This window comes from Myxine glutinosa, chromosome 3 (assembly GCF_964187855.1).
Source record: "Myxine glutinosa chromosome 3, kmMyxGlut1.1, whole genome shotgun sequence".
Classification (NCBI taxonomy): Eukaryota; Metazoa; Chordata; class Myxini; order Myxiniformes; family Myxinidae; genus Myxine; species Myxine glutinosa.
This window is the reverse complement of record NC_136263.1, coordinates 138949025-138975665: the sequence shown is the minus strand read 5'-3', so window position 1 is coordinate 138975665 and position 26641 is coordinate 138949025. Positions and strand designations below refer to the sequence as shown.

The following is a 26641-nucleotide window of genomic DNA, read 5'->3' as shown; positions in this document are numbered from 1 at the left end:
GGGATGTGCATGGAGGAAGTTTCGGGAACTGAGTGGCGTGCTGACGAGGAGGGGAGTGTCGCTGAGGCTGGGGGGAGGGGTGTGTGCTGCATGTGTGAGGGGTGTTGTGGTTTGTGGGAGCGAGACATGGGTGGTGAACGTGGGGCGGCGGCGAGGGCTGGAGGGGGTGGAGGTGCGGGTGGTTCGGTGGGTGTGCGGAGTGTCGTTGGGGGAGAGGAGGACAAATGATGAATTGCGAAGGATGATGGGAATATTGCCTGTGATTGATGCTGTGGAGAGGAACAGGCTGAGATGGTTTGGTCATGTGTTGAGGAAGGATGAAAGTGACTGGTTGAGAAGAGTGATGGAAATTGATGTAGAAGGAAGTAGAGGACGGGGAAGACCGAGAAAGACTTGGCTAAAGATGGTGGAAGAAGAAATGCGGGCAAGGGGGTTAACAAGGAGAGATGCAGAAAATAGGGCAAAATGGAGAAGATTGTCATGGGGACCGCAAGGCTAACCCCCACTCTAGCAGGGAAAATGGCCTTAAAATGCATGTTGTTTCTCATTTGGCCAATATCTCAGGCACCTTTTGAGCTGGGAAGCTAATATTTGGACATGAGTGACCAAGTGATGTGGCTATCAAGGATATTTTTGATTTATTGATTAATCATTTCATCTATTAATTATTTATTGATTAATCGATTAATTATTTATTGAGTAATCAATTAATTTTTTAATTTTTTATAAATGACTTATTTAATTAGATTTCTAAAAGATACATCTTCGGATGAAGCACTAGTGGTTTAGTTATGCGATTAGCCAATTGATTATGAAAATATTTTGTGATAATCTTTTATTGATTTTAATTATACAATTAATCAATCAATTAGTGTACACCTCTCCCTCCCAATGCAGCCTCAATGAGCTGCACTGCGGTATTGCCGGGCGCCGGAGGCGCTGCAGCATATTTAAATATTTGGCATGGGGCGGTGTACTTTGAATGTATGTGTACTTGTTTTCTTTCTTGTTTGTTTGTCCGGGCGATATCTCAGCCATCCTTTGAGCTAGGAAGCTGAAATTTCGGCACAATAGTGAGCAAGTCCTTTGTCAAAAACAGTATTTTTTTTTTTGATTAATCAATAAATTGAGGAGTTATTTTATTATTAGCGATTAATTAAGTACTTATTTAATTAATCGAATTTCCTTTCTCTTCTGACCATTAACTCAGGCACCTTTTGAGTTAGGAAGCTGACATTTGGACATGCCAATGACCAGGTGATTTGGCTGCAAAGTATATTTTTGATTTATTAATTAATCAATTAATCGATTAATTATTTAATTATTCGATTAATGACAAAAAAAATTTTTTTTTTTAAGTTACAGATTCTGATGAAATAGTGGTAGTTTATGTGTTCTCTGACCAAATTGATTAATAATTTAATTTTTTTATGATTATTATTTATTTATTTTCATTATTAATCATTTATTTATTTTCTTTCTCATTTGGCCAATATCTCAGGCACCTTTTGAGCTGGGAAGCTAATATTTGGACATGAGTGACCAAGTGATGTGGCTATCAAGGATATTTTTGATTTATTGATTAATCATTTCATCTATTAATTATTTATTGATTAATCGATTAATTATTTATTGAGCAATCAATTAATTATTTAATTTTTTATAAATGACTTATTTAATTAAATTTCTAAAAGATACATCTTCGGATGAAGCACTAGTGCTTTAGGTATGCTATTAGCCAATTGATTAAGAAAATATTTTATGATCATTTATATATTTTAATTTCACAATTAATCAATCAATTATTGTACTCCTCTCCCTCCCAATTCCGTCTCCATGTGGCTGCCATATATACCCCTGCCACCGAAGGTGGATAGAGGTTGTGTTTTTGCCCATGTATGTCTGTCTGTTTGTCTGTGAACAAGATATCTCAAAAAGGTGTGGATGGATTCGGACGAAATTTGGAGGAGAGGTAGCATATGTGACAAGGACGAAATGATTAGAATTTGGTGAAGATCCGGATTCGGATCCGGCTGGTCGAATTTTTTTTATGATTCTCCACCATTGGGAGATAGGGCCAAAAACGATACATAGCAGGACATTTAAAAAAGTTGTGGACGGATTCAGACAAACTTGGTGGAGAGGTTGGATGTCTGACATGGAAGAAGTGATTCAATTTTGATGACGTTTCGAATCCGGATACGGATCAGATAATTTTAAAGTGATTTTTCACCATTGAGTTGTCGGGCTAAAATCGATAGATATCGATAAACACGATATCTCAAAAACGTTATGGACGGATTTGGACGAAAATTGATGGACAGGTTGGGTGTGTGACAAGACAGAATCGATGCGATTTTGGTGAAGATGTGGATATGGATTCGGATACAAGTATTATTTAATTTCTGAAGTAATTCTTCACCATTGAGAGATCGGACCAAAAGCGATATATAACATGATATTAAAAAAATTATGGATGAGTTATGTCTAAACGAGGTGGATGAGTTGGTTCGGTGACAAGAACAAGCCGATTCGATTTTGGTTTAGGTCCGAATCCAGATCTCGTCTATCAGTGCATACAAACATAAACTGTTTAGCCTGGCGGGGGTCGTTCGACCAAGTGCCGTTCTCATTCACCATATTTTGGATAACGCAGCCTTCGGCTCAGGCATTAAACATGGAAACGCAAATCGATTACAACTCGCCACGGAGGGAGGCAAAACGCTGATGCACATGACGCCGGAAAGGACATTAATGACACCACCCAGTCGTAGCCATGGTGAAGCTCGTGACTGAAACACGCGAGGATATTGTGGGAAATTGTGAGACTGCAGCCAAGACGCAGGCTTGTCATCGACTACGGAAAAGGGGTTTCCTGCAATAATTGTCTTCAATTAGGTAAATTTATTTCACCTTAACAGTTGACGAAGCACACCTGTAAAGAAATGATCTGTAAAGATGACACATCAGAAATGCTTTTATACACATTCACGTCAGAAATGCTTTTGTTATAGGCCTACACATTCACCTCAGAAATGATTTTATACACATTCACGTCAGAAATGCTTTTTTTATAGGCCGACACATTCACCTCAGAAGTTCAAATGATGCGATTACAAATCTCCCCTCACTCTCTCGTCAAATCCCCCCCCCCCCCCCCCCCCCCCACACTCAGCTTAGTCACTGGCATTCTCACAGTACCGTGTGGTGCAGCAGAACGAGATAGCTCTTCGGTGAAGATGACAAAGCAAACCACCTGATATTCACACCACGAGCGATTGAGGAAACGTGCTCAGTCCAGGAAGTTCTCCCTAAGAGTCAGAACAATGAATTGCATAGTCATTTGACTCCAGGATCAGGGTACCTGACCCGGTACGTGGTGTTTGTTTTGTACGCAGACCCGGTCCGTGATGTTTGTTTTGTACAGATAACTTATGGTTCCTGAAAGTTTGGTGTTAATGGAATGTTTTTATTCACCGTTTATATTTTAGATTCTGAAAAGAAAGTGAAGATCAGGTCTGAGTTTGGCGCCGATTCGTTCTCTCAATGCAAGTTTGAACCGCTGCCACATGAAGTGCGGACATCCGGTGTTGCACGAGCTTCATTGTTTGAGCTCCTTCACTTACGGAGAGACTTTCCATACAACTTTCATTCCCGATTTAACTAAAGAGATGGCTGATCACACACATATTTCTGGTTTTAAAGGCAGTACAAGGGGTAGACCAAAAATATCCAGATTAACCTCTTCTGAAGATAAAGGTGATTGTAAATTAAGTCAAGAATACTTGAATAGCCAATCTTCCCCAAATACCTCAAAATATTTGAGCCTTCGAGAAAAGTATGGAATGAACAAGGAATATTACAAACAATCTAAGGAAGCTACTCGGAAAAGGAAGTCAAGAAGTGAGGAAACAGTGGAGGAAATGGAAACAAGATTTAAAAAACAAAAATCTCGTAATCAAAAACTGATAGCTACAGAAACGGAGGTAGAGAAAATTCAAAGATTAGAAGAACAAAAATCTCGTGATCAAAAACGGATAGCTGCAGAAACTGAGGTAGAGAAAAGTCAAAGATTAGAAGAACAAAAATCTCGTAATCAAAAACGGATAGCTGCAGAAACTGAGGTAGAGAAAAGTCAAAGATTAGAAGAACAAAAATCTCGTGATCAAAAACGGATAGCTGCAGAAACTGAGGTAGAGAAAAGTCAAAGATTAGAAGAACAAAAATCTCGTAATCAAAAACGGATAGCTGCAGAAACTGAGGTAGAGAAAAGTCAAAGATTAGAAGAACAAAAATCTCGTGATCAAAAACGGATAGCTGCAGAAACTGAGGTAGAGAAAAGTCAAAGATTAGAAGAACAAAAATCTCGTGATCAAAAACGGATAGCTGCAGAAACTGAGGTAGAGAAAAGTCAAAGATTAGAAGAACAAAAATCTCGTAATCAAAAACGGATAGCTGCAGAAACTGAGGTAGAGAAAAGTCAAAGATTAGAAGAACAAAAATCTCGTGATCAAAAACGGATAGCTGCAGAAACTGAGGTAGAGAAAAGTCAAAGATTAGAAGAACAAAAATCTTGTGATCAAAAACGGATAGCTGCAGAAACTGAGGTAGAAAAAAGTCAAAGATTAGAAGAACAATCGAGATCTCGCGAGATCTTGGAGACGGCGGCAGGGATTTTCGAAGCTCCACACGGTCTCCACGTTTTTCGAAGTTAAGTCTGTTCACAATTGCATTTTGTCGAAACTGTATTTATCTTTCGGTGCGTGAAGTTATTGTGTGCAACTTTGGTTGTTTCTCGGTGTTTATCTTTCATAAATTGATCGTCTGTTTGCCGTGTCGCGAGCAAGGCCTTGTACAGTGTGCACTGTACAACCTTGAGGCTTTGTTTTTCTCTCAGTGGTCCGTCGTTTGTGATCCAATAACTTTCGTTCTCTGTATTCCCAGTCTTTTCACCCATAGCCTACTTCCTTGTGTAAATCTCAACTAAAAAAAAAAAAAAAAAAAAAAAAAACATTTCCTTCTCTGTTCTCATTCGTTTATTCATTCTTATTCGTTCGTTCGTTCTTCGACCACGTGTTTCTCCCTCATTTCCCCAGATAGTTTTCACTCATTAACCTTCAATGTTTACACTTTCCCCTCAAGTTATGTATTCCGTCATATTTTATAACACCTTTTTCTTCTTCTTCTTTAAAAGGCTGCTTTTGACTTGCTCACCAAATCAATTCATCCCAAAAAAAATATCCATCTCCTATAGTGCCTTTTTTCTACATTCCCTAAACTCTCCTGCACTCCATCCTCCATCCAGCGTCCTTAAACGTATTTTTAACTCGAAGGTCACAAGAAACTCATTTTGCAATAAATGTTCGTTTCCCATAAATCGTACACTTTCAAAAATCCAATCTCACCCCTCCCCTCCAAATCTTCCCCAAAACTCCTCCCCACCAAATCTTCCCCATCACCCCTCCCCTCCAAATCTTCCCCATCACCCATCCCTTTCAAATCTCCCCCCTTGCCCCCTCCCTCCTAAACTACCCCCTCACCCCTCCCCGCCAAGACGCCCCCTCGCCCCTCCCCTCCTAGACTCCTGCCTCACCCCTCCCCTCCAAATCTCCCCCATATCCCATCCCTTTCAAATCCCTCCCCTTGTCCCTTCCCTCCCAAACTCCCCCCTCACCCCTCCCCTTCAAATCTCCCCACCCTCATTGCTTCTCAATTTCCCCCCTCTCACTCCCCCTCCTCAAAGCGTCCTCCCCGCTTCTTCCCCCTTCAAACTCTCACCTCCATCTCCCCCAACCTTCTGCCTCGCTCTTCCCCCTCCTCAAATAACACCTCATTGTGGCTCACCCAATCACCATCAAACCTTTTGTCCGCCCCATCCTTCCCTTTCTCCGAGCTATTCTGAAATCTCTGACACACCTTCAACAGCTCTCCCTACCTCTTCCACCTCTTCCACATCTTACCCTACCCCTCCTCCCCCCTGTTCTGTATCTGATGCTCCCCCTTCCTCTTCATTAACGGTATGGACCTCAAACATCCGGGGCCTTCGTTCAAACTTAACTGATCTCTCCATACAGGTTGCTTCTGTCAAACCAGACGTGATCTGCTTAACAGAAACTTTCCTCCTTTATGATGTCTCTGATTCCATAGTATCTCTCCCGGGCTACTCCCTCCTCCGGTATGATAGACCTGAGCCTCGTCCTGGAGGCGGGGTTGCTATCTTTATCAAAAACTCTCTTCCTCACTCGCCCTGCACTGCACTCTCTCCACCTCACCCCCAGGAATACCTCTGGCTACGGCTTCCCCTTCGCTCCCACCTCTTGTTCATATGTGTGTTGTACCGTCCACCAAACAGTGATGACTCCATCTACATCTCGCTGTCTGATGATATGGACCAACTTCTATCTACTCATCCCAACTCTCTCTTCCTCATATGTGGTGATTTCAACTGTCATCATGCCAGTTGGCTGGGTGTGGGTACCTCTCTCACCAGCCATGGCTCCTCAGCAAAGGACTTCTGTGACTCACTGGGACTGACACAATCTGTCAATTTCCCGACCCGGATCTCAGTCAACGGAACATCTTCTCTTCTGGACTTGGTTATGACTAACTTCCCTGAAAATGTCTGCTGCTCTTCTTCTGCTCCGATCGGATCATCTGATCATGTCCTTGTTAAAGTGGACATCTCTCTGACCATCCTCAGGGAGCCTGCTCAGCGTCGACGAGTCTGGCATTTCACTCAGGCCAACTGGCACGGTCTTCAAGCAGCCATCAATCATCTGGACTGGTCTCCCATCTCTACCACCTCTGACATCAACTCATCCTGGGAATTCTTCCAAAGTAAATTGCTCTCTCTCATGCACAGATTTATCCCATCTCGTCTTCAGTTGTCATACCCTTCCTCCCGTCCATGGTACACGGAATCTTGTGGTGAGGCTGTTGCCCAGAAACAACTTGCCTTCGTCTCCTGGAAAGCAAATCCAACGGAAGGAAATCTCATTTCCTTTCACAAAGCCCGAAACAAGTGTGTGTCCACCCTCAGGAGAGCCAGGAAACAATATCTCTCCGTTCTCAAGACCGAACTCTCTTATCTGTCTCCCTCTTCCAAATCCTGGTGGCGTCTGGTCAAATCCGTTTCTGGTGTTTGTTCCCCCTCCATCCCCTCCCTTACCTCAAACGGCTACACAGCTGACTCCGCACGTGAAAAAGCTGAATGCCTCAACTCTGTGTTTGCCTCTAAATCTTGTGTCCCAAACCCATCCCTCTCTGTACCCACCATACCCAGTCGTACCCTGCTGCTCCTGGACTCCGTGTCCTTTCCTCCTGACAAGGTGGAAAAGTTTCTGTCAACCCTCGACTCTGATTCTGCAACTGGACCCGACGGCATCAGCCCACGGGTCCTAAAATCCTGCTCTGCTGCTCTATCTCACCCTCTCTCTGTTCTCTTCACCCTCTCTTTTGCTCAAGGTCAACTGCCATCTGCTTGGAAATCAGCCAACATCACCGCTTTGCACAAAAAAGGTGCAAAAACAGATCCTAGCAACTACAGACCAATCAGCCTTCTCCCAATTATCAGCAAAGTCATGGAATCCATCATTGCTTCTGATATGAAATCTTTCCTCTTCTCCAATGGCTTGATCTCTGATCATCAATTTGGTTTCAGACCAGGTCACTCTACTCTGGACATGCTGCTTCTGCTGTCTCAACAATGGATGGAGGTCCTCAATGCCAAACAGGAAATTAGAGCTGTCTCCCTCGACATATCACGTGCCTTCGACACAGTCTGGCACCCCGCTCTGCTCACCAAACTCTCCTCCTTTGGTATCCATGGAAATCTCCACGCATGGCTGGCGGACTTCCTCTCTAGTCGTCGTCAACGTGTGGCCCTGAATGGGTTTCTCTCATCTCCTCTTCCTGTTCAGGCTGGAGTTCCCCAAGGCAGTGTTCTGGGCCCCGTGCTTTTTCTGGTCTTCATCAATGATCTCTCTGACTCTCTCGAAAATCCTCTCTATCTCTTTGCTGATGACTCCACTCTCTGCCGCTCCATTCCTCTTCCCTCAGATCGGCAGTCTGCTGCCTCCTCACTCTCTGAAGACCTGGACAAAATCACAGACTGGTCAAACAAGTGGAACATGTCTTTCAATCCTGACAAATCTCACACTCTTACTATGTCTCTCCGAAAAGATCGACTGGACAACCCTCCCATCTACTTTCTCAACAATCCTCTCCAAGAAGTTCTGTCGCTCAAGATTTTGGGTCTCACTATCTGCCATGATCTTTCTTGGGAAAACCACATTTCCAAGCTGGCCTCCAAAGCCAGTCGCCGACTGGGCATCCTCCGTCGTGCGAAGTCCTTCCTCGGCACACCTGAGCTCCTCACCACATACAAGGCTTTCATCCGCAGCTCAATGGAATACTGTTCTCCCCTATGGGCCGGTGCTCCTGCCTCACACCTAGCTCGGCTTCACGCTGTTGAAACCAAAGCTTTCTGAATTATTGGAATCTCCCGCGATGAAGCTATCTCTGAGGGCCTTTCACTCACTCACCGCAGGCAGGTAGGTGGTCTTTCTGTCTTCTACCGACTCCTCTCCGGCCTTGCACCCCCAGCTCTCTCTGTGCTCTGTCCCCCAAATATTCCTACAGGTCGCACAAGATCTGCCAGCAACCCTCTGATGGTTAAACTGCCGAAATCTCAGCTCTCCGCTCACCTTCACTCTTTCATTCCTCTTTTCTCCCGCCTCTGGAACAAACTCCCTCACTCCCTTCAATCCCACTCCTCCCTCCAGGTCTTTAAAACAGCTGTTCACCACCATCTCTTATCTTCCCCCATCCAAAACCTTGAACTTTTCTACCCCCGCTAATTCACCCCAGATCCACCTTGTTTGAAATTCCAACTTCTTTCCTGGAAGTCCTGGCAGTGTCCATATGTTTTATACCTCTCCCACTGCCCCCTTCCCACGCCCCCCCCCCCCCCAAAGCCCTCGCCCTCTCTCAGATCTCTCGATGTCTCCATGTCTCTCGGTCCCTGCTCTCAAATGTTGTGTTAGTGTCCTTCCCCCTCTCTCCCCATCTTGTCTACCGCTCCCTATGTTATATGTTTTATGTGTCGGTTTGTCTTTCTGTGTAATTAATGTTTGCTCTTTCACGAGCCTCGATCTTGTATACAACAAAAAAAAAAAAAAAAAAAAAAAAAAAAAATCTTGTGATCAAAAACGGATAGCTGCAGAAACTGAGGTAGAGAAAAGTCAAAGATTAGAAGAACAAAAATCTTGTGATCAAAAACGGATAGCTGCAGAAACTGAGGTAGAGAAAAGTCAAAGATTAGAAGAACAAAAATCTCGTGATCAAAAACGGATAGCTGCAGAAACTGAGGTAGAAAAGAGAAAAAGACTTGAAAGACAGAGAGATCGGAATCAACATCAGAGGTTATTAGGCTTTGAATTTTGCAAAGAAAAGCTTATTGAAAACACTTCAATGAATTACATATGTGTGTCAGAGTGCCGATATCGCCCAAAGTCCAGCATGACTAAAATAATATTTGAGGGAGCAAAGACAACTTTCCATGGAGAACAGCTAAGTAAGCTGACAATCAATGATCAGACTGTATCCATGGATGGCAATTATTACGTATGCAAGGCATGTAAGGATACAATAAAAAAAGGTGGAGTTCCAAATTGCAATGAGAAAGCCTTTGAGTTCATTATATCCAATCTGCCAAACAAATTTCAAAATGAGTCTATGAAACTTTACAAATGCGAGGCCTTCTTATTGAAACTGATCATTCCCTTCATCAGAATTGCTCACTTGCCAAGATCACCAGACTTCAAAGTGCGGGGGCCAATGATAACAGTTGAAGCTGATGTGAAGCAGTCAATGGAGAAAATATTGCCCCGGAATCAGGAATTTATACCAATCTCCCTGAAACGAAAGCCAAACTACAAAGGCAGTGTCGTAGAGGAGGTGATATCGAAGAGCAAAGTTCTAGAATATTTCAATTACTTCAAACTGCATAATCCTCTTTTCAAAGAAGAAGTATTTGATGGAGGAAGGTTGGATGACTTTATCACACAAGCACTTGCTAATAGAGATGCCCAAGATGCCTCAGGAGGTAAAACTGATGAGGATGAAGGTATTATTCAAAATGGTGAAGAGAACACAGATGCTGCAGAAAGAAGCCCATCTCAAGGAAGCCAGCAGGAACAAAGAAGCAGTGATGCCAATATTCCTGATTTTATTACAGAAATTAACGAGGACACAATGTTAGAGACATTCAACACTAAAACTGATAGAGCAAATGGAGCTACTGACTTGGTGGCAGAGTTAATTCTGACTCATGAGCGGACAACTACACCTGAAAATAATTATTCAACACCTTGGAAGAAAGTTGTATTGGCACCGACTGCAGAAGGTAAATTTGTAAACTGGAAAGATGTTGTTAACATTGAGGAAAAAGCTTTCCCTCATTTGTTTCCTCATGGTATTGGAGGCTACTTATCAACATATGTAGACAAAGGGGTTATGTTTAGCAATTACATCAAACAAAGGCTTAATGGAATAGACCGCCGATACATTAATGATTATTTGTATATTTGCTTCTTATATCATGTCAAAGAAGCACTTGAAATAAAGAGATCGCGTGTAACATTCTTCAGAAAGACCAAAATGGATAGAACTAAATATACAAAGCAATCTATCAAGGACATGGACAGGGCATACATGGAAAGAACAGACTTGGGCTTTAAGGCTTTTAAAAATGTGAGAGGTACAGCACCCTATTTCCAAGAGAATAAGAAAAAGCTTTTTGCCATGCTTCGTCAATTGGGGTCTCCTCATATCTTTTACACAAAGAGTGCAAATGAGCTCAACTGGATAGAACTAATGAAGGCATTATTAGAAAAGGAAAAGAATAAACATGTGGCAACCCAGGAAGTTGAAGGCTTGAGCAAAAAACAGAAGTATATGCTTCTCAAGAAATACCCAGTAGATGTTGTCCACCATTTCGATGCAAGGTTTAGAACACTTTTGCAGGCATTACAGAAACCTAGTAGCTTAGGAAAGTACAAGGTAGTTGACTATTTTTACAGAATTGAATTTCAGCAAAGAGGAAGTGCGTATGCCCATTGTGTGCTCTGGTTGGCTGATGAGGCAGGTAATCCTCCACCAGCTGTTGATGTGAACAGTGAGTCCTCAAAAGAGAGTTTCCTAACCTTCATTGACAGCATAATTAAGACAACTAAGGAAACTAAATCAGACAACGCTGGTATTAATAATCTAATAGCAAAATACCAAACACATAACCATAGTTTTACCTGCGAGAAGAAAGGTCGGAAATTAATAACAATAAAAGAGACAGAAGGTCATGGTGCACTAGATGGAAAAGAGAAAGGTGAGGAGCTCCTTTTACCAGTATGTCGCTTTGGTTTCCCCAAATATCCCATAATGAGGACAACAGTGCTCGAGGCATTTTCCAAAGATACACCTGTTGAAAATATAAAGACAGCTAAAGTCAATGCCACCAAGATAAAGAAATACATCTTGAGACAAACATATGGTTCTGAATGTCGCTCAAAGTTCTTAGCCATGAGTTTTCCTGAAACGTTGGATAGGTTAGGCATGCCATATGAGGTCTACCTAGAGGCTCTAAGGTCGACTGTTACCAAAAGAAAGTTACAAGTTTTTTACAAACGCTCATGCCAAGATGTTTTCATTAATAACTTCAATCCAAGCCTATTAGAAGCAGACAATGCAAATATGGACTTTCAAGCTGTTAGTGATCCTTACAGTGTTGCAGAGTATTGCTGTGGGTATATACTGAAAGCCGAGACTGGACAAAGCAAGTTGCTTCAAGCAATTGAGGAGCAATCATCTCGAAGTGGAGACTCAAAAGATGTGAAACTTAAGAAGCTGGGGAAGGTACTTGATGATACAAGAGAAGTGTCACTCCAGGAACTCATATACCGTCTTTTTGGATACAAAATGTGTGCCTTCTCAAGGAAACAGAAGTTTATAAACACTGCTCCACCTGCTAAAAGAGACGGCCTGCTAAAAGGAAACATTGAAGATCTTGGTGACAATGACGACATATTCTACCCAAATATCGTGCAATATTATGAAAACAGGCCAGCATCACTTGACAAATTGACCTTGGCAGAGTTCACAAGTGACTATGACATTTATAATCGGGGTAACAAGAAAGACAATAACTTGGACAATATTCCGGAAGATGATAATTCTGATGTTGAGGATGAAAAATGTGAATCACATGCTGGCATTCTTGTCTTAATGAACAACATGGGGACACTCAGAAAGCGAAAGAGAAGGGTGATCATAAGATACTTCCTTAGCAGTGATGATGAGAGTTCTTACATGAAGGCACTAATGATGCTTTTCTGTCCCTTCCGAAATGAAGTTGCTGAAATACATGATTATAACAGCATTGTTAGTAAATACCGAGATGTTCATGAAGAGGTTGATAATAAGCGGAAGGAATTTGAATCAAATAAGGACCTCTTGGTTGAGCTTGAGAATTTTGATATGACTGACGATGATGAAGTAGAGGAACCAAGTGAATATGTTGAAGAAGAAACAACAACAAATGAGGAAATTCTTGATTTTATGAAAAAGGCATCAAGGATTTATGATGGAAAATCAGTCAATATTGAAGAAAGACGAAAGCTAAACAAAAACATCAACTCTTTAAATCAGCAACAACGTAAAATATTTGATGACTTGATTGAGATGCCAGATGATCAACAGTTCAGCTTGTAGATCAGTGGTGATCCTGGGACTGGAAAAACGTACCTGATCAATACACTCATTCAAGCACTGTGGGTGAAACACATGAAATTAGGTGTAGATCTAAACAAGGAGCTCCTATTGGTCATGTCACCAACAGCTGCTGCAGCCAAGCACCTGAAATCAGGGGATACAATCCATGGGAAGTTGAAAATGATGGGTGGTGAAAACTTTGAACGACTTCTGAGCTTTTCAAGTGAGGCCAAGCTTGCAAACGACTTCTTGCAAGTAAAGATAATAATTCTTGATGAAATAAGTATGGTGGGAAGTAATTTGTTTTTCAAGATAAATCAAAGGTTGGAACAATGAATGAATGAATGATCGTTTTAAGGCCATTTTTTCCCCGCTAGGGCAGGGGTTAGCCTTGCGGGCCCCATGACAATCATGGTTCCCTGTTTGAGGCAATGTTTTTATGGCCAGATGCCCTTCCTGACGCCAACCCTTGGTCACGCTCTTACGATGCGCAGGGGATCAGGTGTAGATCAGGTTTAGATCAGGTGTAGATCTAAACAAGGAGCTCCTATTGGTCATGTCACCAACAGCTGCTGCAGCCAAGCACCTGAAATCAGGGGATACAATCCATGGGAAGTTGAAAATGATGGGTGGTGAAAACTTTGAACGACTTCTGAGCTTTTCAAGTGAGGCCAAGCTTGCAAACGACTTCTTGCAAGTAAAGATAATAATTCTTGATGAAATAAGTATGGTGGGAAGTAATTTGTTTTTCAAGATAAATCAAAGGTTGGAACAGATTCTTGGAAAACAAGATGGACCGTTTGCAGGTTTGAGCATAATAATAACTGGTGATTTATTACAACTACCACCTGTTCTAGACAAGCGAATATTTGAAACACCTACAATCAGAGCACGTGCAAATTTTACAGCTGTGAATACATGGAAACGATACATCAGAATGTATATGCTAACTCAGAAAATGAGATCTAAAGATGACATTGCTTTCTCTGAACTTCAGACACGTATAGGTAGGGACGAAGTAACATATGAAGACATAGAGGTCCTCAAATCTCGGGTTAAGGAATGTCCAACGAGAAATGAAAATGCTTGGTACAAAGATAGGAAGCAAGTTTTGATTGCAAAAACACATCAGGTCAAGGATGCTTTTAATGATGAACAGATTCAGAGGCTACATGGAGATTCGTATATTTTACCAGCAAAAGATATTCCAAGTAAGAAAAGTTATGTTATGCCTGATCTCAGCAAAGCTAACGAAACACAACTCAAGGGTCTTCCAAATCTTCTTCACCTAAAGAGTGGTGCACCTATTAAAATTACAAGCAACATCAATAAAGTTGACAAGCTAACTAATGGCACATTTGGTTATGTAGTTGATGTGGATACCAAAAATAGCATTGTTTGGTGTAGGTTTGATGATGATACCGGTGTCATGACAAGAAGTATCTGCAACGCTAAGTGTAGCCTAGACAGGTATGCAGTACCGATAAAGCCATTGAAGGAGATTGTAACATGGAAAAAATCAACAGAGAGAGTAAGTTTTCGGCGGACTCAATATCCATTAGTACTTCCATATGCCATTACCTGCAATGCAGCACAAGGAATCACGAGAGACAGAGTTATGGTCGACTACACAACAAAATGTCAAAGTTTTACAAGACAACATGGTTGTTTCTTTGTTGCTGTCAGTCGGTCAATAACTTTAGAAGGTGTGTTTCTGAAGAATTTTCAAAGAGGTTATATTTATTGTCATCCATCTGTAAAACAAGAATTAGCTCGACTGGAAGCATCTGCTGTTCATGAATGTTCACCCAAATTTTGGGATGAGAAGGCATTCGAGTGCTCAAAGGATGATATGGTGTTAACTGATTACAAGGTTTCATATATCAATATTAACGGTTTGCAAGATGCTGATCATCTTGAATGTTGAAGAAAAGATAATAATTTAGGGTTTTCTGATTTATTGTGCATAGCTGAGACCAAACTAGGACCTGATGTAGACAATTCAATGATTGCACTTGAAGATTTCGAAATAGTTGAAAGAATCGATGTTTCGTCGAAATCAATGGGATTAGTCATTTACAAGAAAAAGAATACAGATTTAGTTTGGCTTTCATGCTCAGGCTTTAAACTAGCTTCAGGAAAAGGTCAAATAATCATATGTAAGTTAAATGTAGCCTTAATTATGTTCCTCTACCTTCACCCAAAATATGAAAGAAGTGATCTCGCAGATCTTACGAACTTCATTGGAGCAACTGAATGCAATTCAAATGCAAAGATTATAATGGGTGACTTCAATATGGATACTCTCTCAGGTCTTACACATAAGGAAGATCATTTGAAGTACATTTGTGAAAGTACTGGGTCTGTTCAAGCTTTGAAAGCCATGACACATATAAATGGAGGACAACTAGACCATATCCTATTGGATTCGAAATTTCCCTTTACATTTGTTTCTAGTTGCTTCACTAATTTTTATAGTGACCACAAAGCTATATCAGTGCGATTTTCTACCAGTGAAGGAGTTACAGCAAGGAAAGACAAAGTGAATGTTTGAAGAGGAGTAAGAAAGTGAATGTGGTTGTACCAACAAGCTTTCAAAGCAGTTACATAATATATAAATGGAGGACAACAAGACCATATCCTATTGGGTTCTTCATTTCCCTTTACATTTGTTTTTCGTTGCTTTACTATTTTTCATGGTGACCACAAAGCTACATCAGTATGATTTTCTACCAGTTATATAGTTGTTGTTATGTGGAAAGTAAAGGGTTGTGAGTTATGTAGAAAGTAAATGTTTGAAGAGGATTAAGAAACTGAATGTGGTTATACCAATATTGTACATGATGGACAGAGAGAAGTTGCTCTAAAACAAAAATGTTTCGAAACACAGTCTGTGATTCTTGATGATACTACCATGGTTCTGGAATTGTTTGAATTTATGACCATTTTTGCATGCTAGAGAGAGGTTTGGTAGATTCCTCCAATAGCAGTATGTTCCTCCAATACCTACTAAGAGGTATTGCGTATGCTGTTACCTGTTATCTGTGTTTGCTACATTGTTACCTGTTATCTGTAATTGTTTCACTCCTGTTATTATGCTCTATGGGTGAACATATGAGTCATTTTGCTATGCATTGAAAATGTGGACAATTTGCCAACTTACGTCATTTCAATAAATATAATACCAAATCGTTATGGTCTTTTTTGTACAACAGCCCCTCCCAATTCTGTTTCAAGGTGCCACATGGTGACATCGGCGGGCACTTTAGTTGCCCGCCGATGTCACTCTCAGAAGTATTATTTGTGCACATTTACCTCAGAAGTGCATTTGTACACAATGCACACAGTGCAGCATCAACGGACGCCAAAGTGCATTGTGCACCTCTCCCTCCCAATACAGTCTCTATGAGCTGCACTGCGGTATTGCCGGGCGCCAGAGGCGCCCCGGCAATGCCGCGCTGTAGCATATTTAATTATTTGGCATGGGGGCGGTGTACTTTGAATGTATGTGTACTTGTTGTACACCGCTCCTTTCCTATGCCATCTCCAGGCATTGCAAATCGTCATTGCCGGGCACCAAAGGGGGCTCGGCAGTGACGCACGCTGAAAGAGAGTACTCAGTTTTCACTCTGGTTTCTTTCTTTCTTGTTTGTTTGTTTTCTTTCTTGGTTGTCCGGGCGATATCTCAGCCATCCTTTGAGCTAGGAAGCTGAAATTTTGGCACAATAGTGAGAAAGTGCTTTGTCAAAAACGGTATATATATTTTTTTGATTAATCAATAAATTGAGGAGTTATTTAATTATTAGCGATTAATTAAGTACTTATTTAATTAATTAAATTTCCTTTCTCTTCTGACCATTAACTCAGGCACCTTTTGAGTTAGGAAGCTGATATTTGGACATGCCAATGACCAGGTGATTTGGCTGCAAAGGATATTTTTGATTTATTAATTAATCAATTAATCGATTAATTATTTAATTATTCGATTAATGACAAAAAAATTTTTTTTTTTAAAGTTACAGATTCTGATGAAATAGTGGTAATTCATGTGTTCTCTGACCAAATTGATTAATAATTTAATTTTTTATGATTATTATTTATTTATTTTCATTATTAATCATTTATTTATTTTCTTTCTCATTTGGCCAATATCTCAGGCACCTTTTGAGCTGGGAAGCTAATATTTGGACATGAGTGACCAAGTGATGTGGCTATCAAGGATATTTTTGATTTATTGATTAATCATTTCATCTGCTTCCGGTTAGTACTGATTAGTACTGCTTCCGGTCCCTCGAGCGACGGGGCTTGCTTTGATCTCTCCACGGCATCAAAGTTTGAGTGTTTTCCCGTTTGTTTCTTTGTCAAATTTCCGCTGCGTATTTTGTTGTGTATGTGTTATTGTGTGTTTCTATTTGGTTTTGGTTTTGTAGTTGTTGCAAATTTGTGTGTAATCAGTCGTTTCTTTGTCCGCGCCTCGTGCGGCCTGGTGTCTCGTGCGGCCTCCTCGTCTCGACTTGTGCCCCGCCCCCTATATTCTCGTTTGTTCTTTCACCTCTGCAGCTGCTTTCTCAAATCCACGTTCTCACTTAGAGACTTTTCCCGCATTGTTTTCATGGTTTTGTTTAAATATTTATTTAAATATGTTTAAACCGCAGCGGTGATCCCCCCCCCCCCCCCCAGGATTTCCATGTTTTAAACGTTTCCCAGTGTGTACCCTGGATAAGAATAGGTACGCCGTATCCCTGCGTGTCGTAGGAGGCGACTAAGAGGGTTGGCGTCAGGAAGGGCATCCGGCCATAAAAAAACATTGCCTCAAAAAGAGAACCATGACAATTACAACTACATGTGGGCAGGGTACAGCCCGAAGTGGAGATCGGTTTCTGAGGTTTGGGACATGGAATGTAGGGACAATGACAGGGAGATCAGGAGAAGTGGTGGAAGTATTGGTCAGAAGAAGAGTGGACATATGTTGTGTGCAAGAGACGAGATGGAAGGGAAGTGGTGTGAGAATGGTGAAGGGTAGGCAGGGACAGAAATACAAGTTTGTGTGGCAAGGGTGCCTGGAGGGCGTGAATGGTGTTGGTGTCCTGTTTTCTGAGGAGTTTGTAGACAGTGTGGTGAGTGTGACTAGAGTGAGTGATAGGTTGATGATGGTGAAAATGATGATTGGAAAGCTCTTGGTGAACGTCATCTCGGGATATGCTCCGCAGGTTGGTCGGAGCGATGAAGAGAAGGACAAGTTCTGGTGTGCGATAGAGAAGCTGATGGAAAACGTGAAAGATGAGGAAGTTGTTGTGGTAGGAGGAGACCTAAATGGACATGTGGGAAGGAGTATGGATGGTTTTGCCGGAGTTCATGGGGGTTACGGATATGGTGTGAGAAATGGAGAAGGTGAAAGGATTTTGGAGTTTGCTGATGGAGCTGATTTGTTGATTTGTAATACTCAGTTCCAGAAAGAGGATAATAAGCTTGTTACATACACGTCAGGTGGGTCGACGACAACCGTTGACTACCTGATGGTGCGTAGGCGAAATAGGGCGCACCTCCAAGACACAAAGGTGATCCCGGGGGAGGAGGCTGTTTCACAGCACCACTTGGTTGTCTGCGACGTCAGGGTGAAAGGTGCGAGGAGAGCTCGGCGGGTGAATTACCAACCGAGAATGAAGGTGTGGAGGTTGAAAGAGGTGACAGTAAGGGAGGCATTAAAAGAGAGGCTGAGTAGGGTCGAGGATGATGTGGTTGAGCTTGAAAGTGGTTGGATGTCAATGAAAGCTAGTCTTTTGGGAGCCGTTGGTGAGGTATGTGGATGGACAAAAGGACCACCGAGGCACTCGGAAACATGGTGGTGGGATGATGAAGTTGGAAAGAGGATTGACGAGAAGAGGAAGAAGTTCAAGGAGTGGCAGAAGGCGAAGGGTACGGGAGCAGAAACAGCAGAGCATGAAAGTTATAAGGCAGCCAGGAAGGCTGCAAAGAAAGAGGTAGCAAAGGCGCAGGAGGCATGTAGGAAAATGTTCGGAGAACGCTTGGATTCGGAAGAGGGTCAGAAAGCAGTATTCAGGATTGCAAAGCAGATAGCGAAAGAGAGGTGTGATGTGATGGGGGTGAGCTGCTTGAAGGATGAAGTGGGACAAATCGTTGTCGACCCAGATGGAATTAAAGGAAGATGGAAAAGATATATGGAAATGCTGTTGAATACAGAGAATGAATGGGATGGCAACATAGAGAGTAACCCAGTTTTAGGACCGGCAGAGAAGATAACTGAGAAGGAAGTTGAGGAAGCGATAAAAGCAATGAAGGGTAGAAAAGCGGGAGGACCGACGGGAGTTGTGGGAGATATGTTGAAGGCAGCAGGAAGTTGGGGTGTGAAGAGAATGACAGAGATCTGTAATCTGGTGGTGAAAGAAGGCCGCATTCCAGTGGTTTGGGAACTGAGTACCCTCGTACCTCTATACAAGGGGAAAGGTGACCCTCTGGAGTGTGGCTCGTACCGAGCGATAAAGTTATTGGAGCATGGAATGAAGGTATTGGAAAGGGTGTTGGAGAGGAGGATAAGGAAGAAAGTGAAGATGGACGAAATGCAGTTTGGATTTATGCCAGGAAGAGGAACGACAGACGCACTTTTCATTGTGAGGCAGTTGCAGGAGAAGTACATGGAGAAGAGGAAGAAGTTGTTTCTTGGGTTTGTTGATCTGGAGAAAGCATTCGATCGGGTTCCACGCAAAGTATTGACATGGGCATTGAGGAAGTTAGGAGTGGAGGAATGGTTGATCAGAGTAGTGATGGCAATGTACAAAAGAGCGCGCACAGCTGTAAGGACAAAGGACGGGAACAGTGGTGAGTTTGAGGTGAAGGTGGGAGTGCATCAGGGGTCGGTACTAAGTCCACTACTATTTGTAGCTGTGATGGAGGTGCTGGCTCAGAACGTAAAGGAGGGTTTACCGTGGGAGTTGTTGTATGCAGATGATCTGGTGTTGATTGCGGAAAGTATGGATGGACTGAAGGAAAAGATGAACACGTGGAAGGAATGTATGGAGACAAAAGGTCTGAAGGTGAATATCGGAAAGACGAAGGTGATGGCAAGTGGTAAAGCATGTGGTGAGGTAGAAAGAACTGGGAAGTGGCCCTGTGCTGTGTGTAGGAAGGGTGTCGGAGTGAACTCCATTCAGTGTACAATGTGCGCTGAGTGGGTTCATCAAAAATGTAGTGGTCTGAGAGGGTCATTAACCAGTGTGGCAGCTACATTCAAATGTAAGGTGTGCACAGAGGGAGCTGCAGATGGAGGAAATGTTGAGTTGGATCTTGGAGACGGCGTGAAGCTGGAAGGTGTGAAAACATTTTGCTACCTCGGAGACATGCTGAATGGAGAAGGTGGATCGGACTCGGCAACGGTTGCTCGAGTGAGATGTGCATGGAAGAAGTTTCGGGAATTGAGTGGCGTGCTGATGATGAGGGGAGTGTCGTTGAAGCTGAAGGGAAAGGTGTATGCTGCATGTGTGAGAAGTGTTATGATTTATGGGAGCGAGACATGGGTAATGAACGTAGAGGAGCAACGAAGGTTGGAAAGGGTGGAAATGCGAATGGTTCGACGGATGTGCGGAGTATCGTTGAGAGAGAGGAAGACAAATGATGAATTGCGAAAGATGATGGGAATAGAGCCTGTGATTGATGCTGTGAAGAGGAACAGGTTGAGATGGTTTGGTCATGTGTTGAGGAAGGATGAAAGTGACTGGTTGAGAAGAGTGATGGAAATGAATGTAGAAGGAAGTAGAAGACGGGGAAGACCGAGAAAGACTTGGCTAAAGATGGTGGAAGAAGAAATGCGGGCAAGGGGGTTAACAAGGAGAGATGCAGAAAATAGGGCAAAATGGAGAAGATTGTCATGGGGACCGCAAGGCTAACCCCCGCTCTAGCAGGGAAAATGGCCTTTTAAAATGCATGTTGTTGTGTTGTTGTTGATTAATCATTTCATCTATTAATTATTTATTGATTAATCGATTAATTATTTATTGAGTAATCAATTAGTTATTTAATTTTTTATAAATGACATTGAATTAAATTTCGAAAAGATACATCTTCGGATGAAACACGAGTGGTTTAGTTATGCGATTAGCCAATTGATCAAGAAAATATTTTATGATAATCTTTTATTAATTTTAATTATGCAATTAATCAATCAATTATTGCACACCTCTCCCTCCCAATGCAGCCTCTATGAGCTGCACTGCGGTATTGCCAGGCGCTGGAGGTGCCCCGGCAATGCCACGCTGTCGGATATTTAATTATTTGGCATGGGGGCGGTGTACTTTGAATGTATCTTTACTTGTTTTCTTTCTTGTTTGTTTGTTTGTTTGTTTTCTTTCTTGGTTGTCCGGACGATATCTCAGCCATCCCTTGAGCTAGGAAGCTGCAATTTCGGCACAATAGTGAGCAAGTCCTTTGTCAAAAACGGTATTTTTTTTTTTGATTAATCAATAAATTGAGGAGTTATTTAATTATTAGCGATTAATTAAGTACTTATTTAATTAATCAAATTTCCTTTCTCTTCTGACCATTAACTCAGGCACCTTTTGAGTTAGGAAGCTGATATTTGGACATGCCAATGACCAGGTGATTTGGCTGCAAAGGATATTTTTGATTTATTAATTAATCAATTAATCGATTAATTATTTAATTATTCGATTAATGACAAAAAAAAATTTTTTTTTAAAGTTACAGATTCTGATGAAATAGTGGTAGTTTATGTGTTCTCTGACCAAATTGATTAATAATTTAATTTTTTTATGATTATTATTTATTTATTTTCATTATTAATCATTTATTTATTTTCTTTCTCATTTGGCCAATATCTCAGGCACCTTTTGAGCTGGGAAGCTAATATTTGGACATGAGTGACCAAGTGATGTGGCTATCAAGGATATTTTTGATTTATTGATTAATCATTTCATCTATTAATTATTTATTGATTAAACGATTAATTATTTATTGAGTAATCAATTAAATATTTAATTTTTTATAAATGACCTATTTAATTAAATTTCTAAAAGATACATCTTCGGATGAAGCACTAGTGGTTTAGTTATGCGATTAGCCAATTGATTATGAAAATATTTTGTGATAATCTTTTATTGATTTTAATTATACAATTAATCAATCAATTAGTGTACACCTCTCCCTCCCAATGCAGCCTCAATGAGCTGCACTGCAGTATTGCCGGGCGCCGGAGGCGCCCCGGCAATGCCGCGCTGCAGCCTATTTAATTATTTGGCATGGGGCGGTGTACTTTGAATGTATGTGTACTTGTTTGTTTTCTTGTTTTCTTGCTTTCTTTCTTGTTTGTTTGGTTGTCCGGGCGATATCTCAGCCATCCTTTGAGCTAGGAAGCTGAAATTTTGGCACAATAGTGAGAAAGTGCTTTGTCAAAAACGGTATTTTTTGTTTTTTGATTAATCAATAAATTGAGGAGTTATTTAATTATTAGCGATTAATTAAGTACTTATTTAATTAATCAAGTTTCCTTTCTCTTCTGACCATTAACTCAGGCACCTTTTGAGTTAGGAAGCTGTTATTTGGACATGCCAATGACCAGGTGATTTGGCTGCAAAGGCTATTTTTGATTTATTAATTCATCAATTAATCGATTAATTATTTAATTATTCGATTAATGAAAAAACTTTTTTTTTTTTTAAAGTTACAGATTCTGACAAAATAGTGGTAGTTTGTGTGTTCTCTGACCAAATTGATTAATAATTTGATTTTTTTATGATTATTTATTATTTATTTATTTTCATTATTAATCATTTATTTATTTTCTTTCTCATTTGGCCAATATCTCAGGCACCTTTTGAGCTGGGAAGCTAATATTTGGACATGAAAGTGACCAAGTGATGTGGCTATCAAGGATATTTTTGATTTATTGATTAATCATTTCATCCATTAATTATTTATTGATTAATCGATTAATTATTTATTGAGTAATCAATTAATTATTTAATTTTTTATAAATGACTTATTTAATTAAATTTCTAAAAGATACATCTTCGGATGAAGCACTAGTGGTTTAGTTATGCTATTAGCCAATTGATTATGAAAATATTTTGTGATAATCTTTTATTGATTTTAATTATACAATTAATCAATCAATTAGTGGACACCTCTCCCTCCCAATGCAGTCTCAATGAGCTGCACTGCGGTATTGCCGGCGCTGAAGGCACCCCGGCAATGCCACGCTGTAGGATATTTAATTATTTGGCATGGGGGCGGTGTACTTTGAATGTATGTGTTCTTGTTCTTTTTCTTTTTAAACTTGTATATTCATCTCTGGACAAAGGCTCAGAGAACCAATGTTTTGACTACAGAGTGGCCTTCAATTGGGAGTCAGCAGAACATATTTGACAAGGCTTAAGCTTTCACTTGGGAGTAATGCAGTGATGTTGCCGGCAGGTGGCGGGGGTGATGGAGGGGAGTGGGCCGAAGCATGGGTAGACATAAGGGAGAGGGGCGAAGTGAAGAAGGAGCTGATGACATTGTGAGAATGGCTGGGGCGAGTGCCATATAAATGGCTGCAAGACTGAAGAAAGCCACGGTAAAAGTCTTCCAACCTTGACAGACTTGCCTCAGCCATACCCACCATCTAGCCCCCTTCATGCAATTTCCCACACTCTTCTCCCTTATCTTCCCAACTGACTTCTTCTACATTCTCCCAATCCCTACCATGACTTTCCAACAAATGTGTCCAAATGAAATCCACACTGGTCAAACCGTCAGACCTCTGAGCCTTTGTTCTCAAAATAAAAATAAATAAATAAAATCATGGGAAGCATGTGCTCCTGTGGTTTCATTAGTTTGCCATATGTGCACACTTTTAGATGATGTGTCCTAACTACAGTTCTTCTAGGACAGTTAGCACAACATGACATGGAGGCTATGAAGGATGACACACACTATAGATTTATTCATTCTGGAACAATGGTCTTTCAAAGACTAGAATCAGTCTGTCAATGGAAAAATTAAGACAATTAATTTTCTCCACCATCCGTTGAGGGGTGGTGGGAAGGTATGCTATCCATCATGGGATCACCCAGATGTTGAGGGGTAAGAGGATATGCTATCCATCATGGGATCACCTGGATGTTGAGGGAGTAGAGGATATGCTATCCATCATGGGATCACCCAGATGTTGAGGGGGAAGAGGATATGCTATCCATCATGGGATCACCTGGATGTTGAGGGAGCAGAGCGTATGCTATCCATCATGGGATCACCCAGATGATGAGGGGGGTATGCTATCCATCATGGGATCGCCTGGATGTTGAGGGAGCAGAGCGTATACTATCTATCATGGGATCACCCAGATGATGAGGGGGGTATGCTATCCATCATGGGATCACCTGGATGTTGAGGGGGGTATGCTATCCATCATGGGATCACCTGGATGTTGAGGGAGCAGAGCGTATGCTATCCATCATGGTATCACCCAGATGATGAGGGGGGTATGCTATCCATCATTAGATCAACCGGATGTTGAAGGGGGTACACTATCCATCATGGGATCACCTGGATGTTGAGGGAGCAGAGCGTATGCTATCTATCATGGGATCACGCAGATGATGAGGGGGGTATGCTATCCATCATGGGATCACCTGGATGTTGAAGGGGGGTACACTATCCATCATGGGATCACCTGGATGTTGAGGGAGCAGAGCGTATGCTATCTATCATGGGATCACCCAGATGATGAGGGGGGTATGCTATCCATCATGGGATCACCTGGATGTTGAGGGGGGTATGCTATCCATCATGGGATCACCTGGATGTTGAGGGGGGTATGCTTTCCATCATGAGATTACCCGGATGTGGAAGGGGAGGGAGTTATGCTATCCATCATGGAAAAGAAGATGAAGCAACATTCTTCCGAGGAATCACTTCCCCTTCAAGCCCGAAACGTGGCCTCACTTGGTTACCCAGTGGTTATCACGGCTATTCGGTTAGTAAAATTCATCCTTCCAGTTAAACAGCATGTTTTAACCACATTATTTGATGCTGAATGAGAAAAAGCCAAATCCTTCAAATGTAAATCGATTTCAAATTGCAAAAGTTTGTGTGAAGGGAAATAAAAAATAAAAAAACAGCGCAACACAGATTTCAAAATTCACATGCATTGTGAAAGACATTTAGATTGGCTTACCATCCTACAATATGCTCATTCAACGTCACTTTTTTGTGCAACTCGAACATGTTCTTGGCAAACTCCATATCCACAGCAACCTGTTATCACAAAAGAGAGAAGCACCAAGTTGCATCAATGGAACAGCCGCGCATGCATGCCACGACCCAGTCATGGTACATTTTGTCTTTCTTTGCGAGTTTGATCATCTTAGTTGTTTGTTTTACGTATGATGTAATCAAGAGAAGTACAAAAAGAGGTTTGAAGGAGGTACCGAGGGAGGGAATTTCAGGGCTGAAGAAACTAAATGCAAGGCCTTTGGCTGTACCTAGGTTGAGCCCCAACTCCAAGGCCCAACTCCGAGCCCCAACTCCAGAGCCCAACTCCAGAGCCCAACTCCAGAGCCCAACTCCTAGCCCCAACTCCTCGCCCCAACTCAGAACCCCAACTCAGAACCCCAACTCCTAGCCCCAACTCCTAACCCCAACTCCGAGCCCCAACTCCTAGCCCCAACTCCTAGCCCCAACTCCTAGCCCCAACTCAGAACCCCAACTCCGAGCCCCAACTCCTAGCCCCAACTCCTAGCCCCAACTCCTAGCCCCAACTCAGAACCCCAACTCCTAACCCCAACTCCGAGCCCCAACTCCTAACCCCAACTCCGAGCCCCAACTCCTAACCCCAACTCCTAACCCCAACTCCGAGCCCCAACTCCTAACCCCAACTCCGAGCCCCAACTCCTAGTCCTAGCCCCAACTCCGAGCCCCAACTCCTAACCCCAACTCCGAGCCCCAACTCCTAACCCCAACTCCTAGCCCTAACAGTTAACACATTCCCCTAACTATACTATTAGTATTACTCCTACCTCCTACTTGCCTGTTCGTTTATTCCCTTGCTTGTCGCGTCCACTTATTTCCACAATGTCTGATGAGTGATGTCAGTTCGTGAACTTGTGTCTTCCGAATCTCGATTTATATAATTATAAAGAAGAAAACTGCCGAAGTTGCTAAATGCAACAATTTCAGAGCTAAAGGAAGAGACGTGAGGACCAAGTACAATATGAATAACGTGTACAGTGTGTACAGTGTGATCATGAATGAAAGTACAGTGGAGAGAGCAGAGATTGATGGCTCAGTGTGTACACACACACCACACACCACACACCACACACCTCATCCTCCGACTCGTTGTGAGGAACAGAGAAGCAGTTTGTGATCTCTACAATCTGCTTGTCCACGGTACCTGCAACACATGACTGACTCTTAACACGCTTCAAACACACACGCCAATCACGTTGAACGCGCCAAATTCACCGGGATTGTTTCCACCCACCAAGTAAAGTGCCAATAACCCTTTTGGCGTCTTCATTCCGCCTTTCATAACTGTCGATGATGCTGAAAAGCACGACGGGATGAAGCCGCACGGCGGGACCGAACACCGACATTTTGTTAACACGCGTGTCGGAGGATGAACGAAAATGGGGAAAATCGTTTTCCTTGTCATCAAAACAAAATTTTTATTTGAGAAACTTCGTTAAGTGTCAAATCGTATTTATAAAATGCTAAATGCAACAATAAACTCGTGCTAAAAATTATACATACAAGAAATGAACCTAACAACGCTCTTTAATACACCGCCCAGATACTTCCTCGCCTTTAACAATTATTACAAGTAACGGCTCTTTTGGTGAAATATAGGAAAGTAAAATGGAAT

The 26641-nt window shown here is 41.8% G+C and overlaps 1 protein-coding gene across 1 annotated transcript in view; it reads right to left on the bottom strand.

Annotated features, from left to right (window-relative positions):
- Positions 1-26392, bottom strand: part of EIF3F (eukaryotic translation initiation factor 3 subunit F) — a 58206-nt gene extending 31814 nt beyond the window's left edge. The window contains exons 1-3 of the mRNA XM_068110033.2: positions 26261-26392; positions 26100-26170; positions 24953-25032 (exon numbers count right to left, since the gene is read on the bottom strand). Coding sequence (XP_067966134.1) covers positions 24953-25032; positions 26100-26170; positions 26261-26372 — 263 coding nt within the window. The 5' untranslated portion in view covers positions 26373-26392. The remainder of the gene's footprint in view (positions 1-24952; positions 25033-26099; positions 26171-26260) is intronic.
- Positions 26393-26641: the final 249 nt, after the last annotated feature.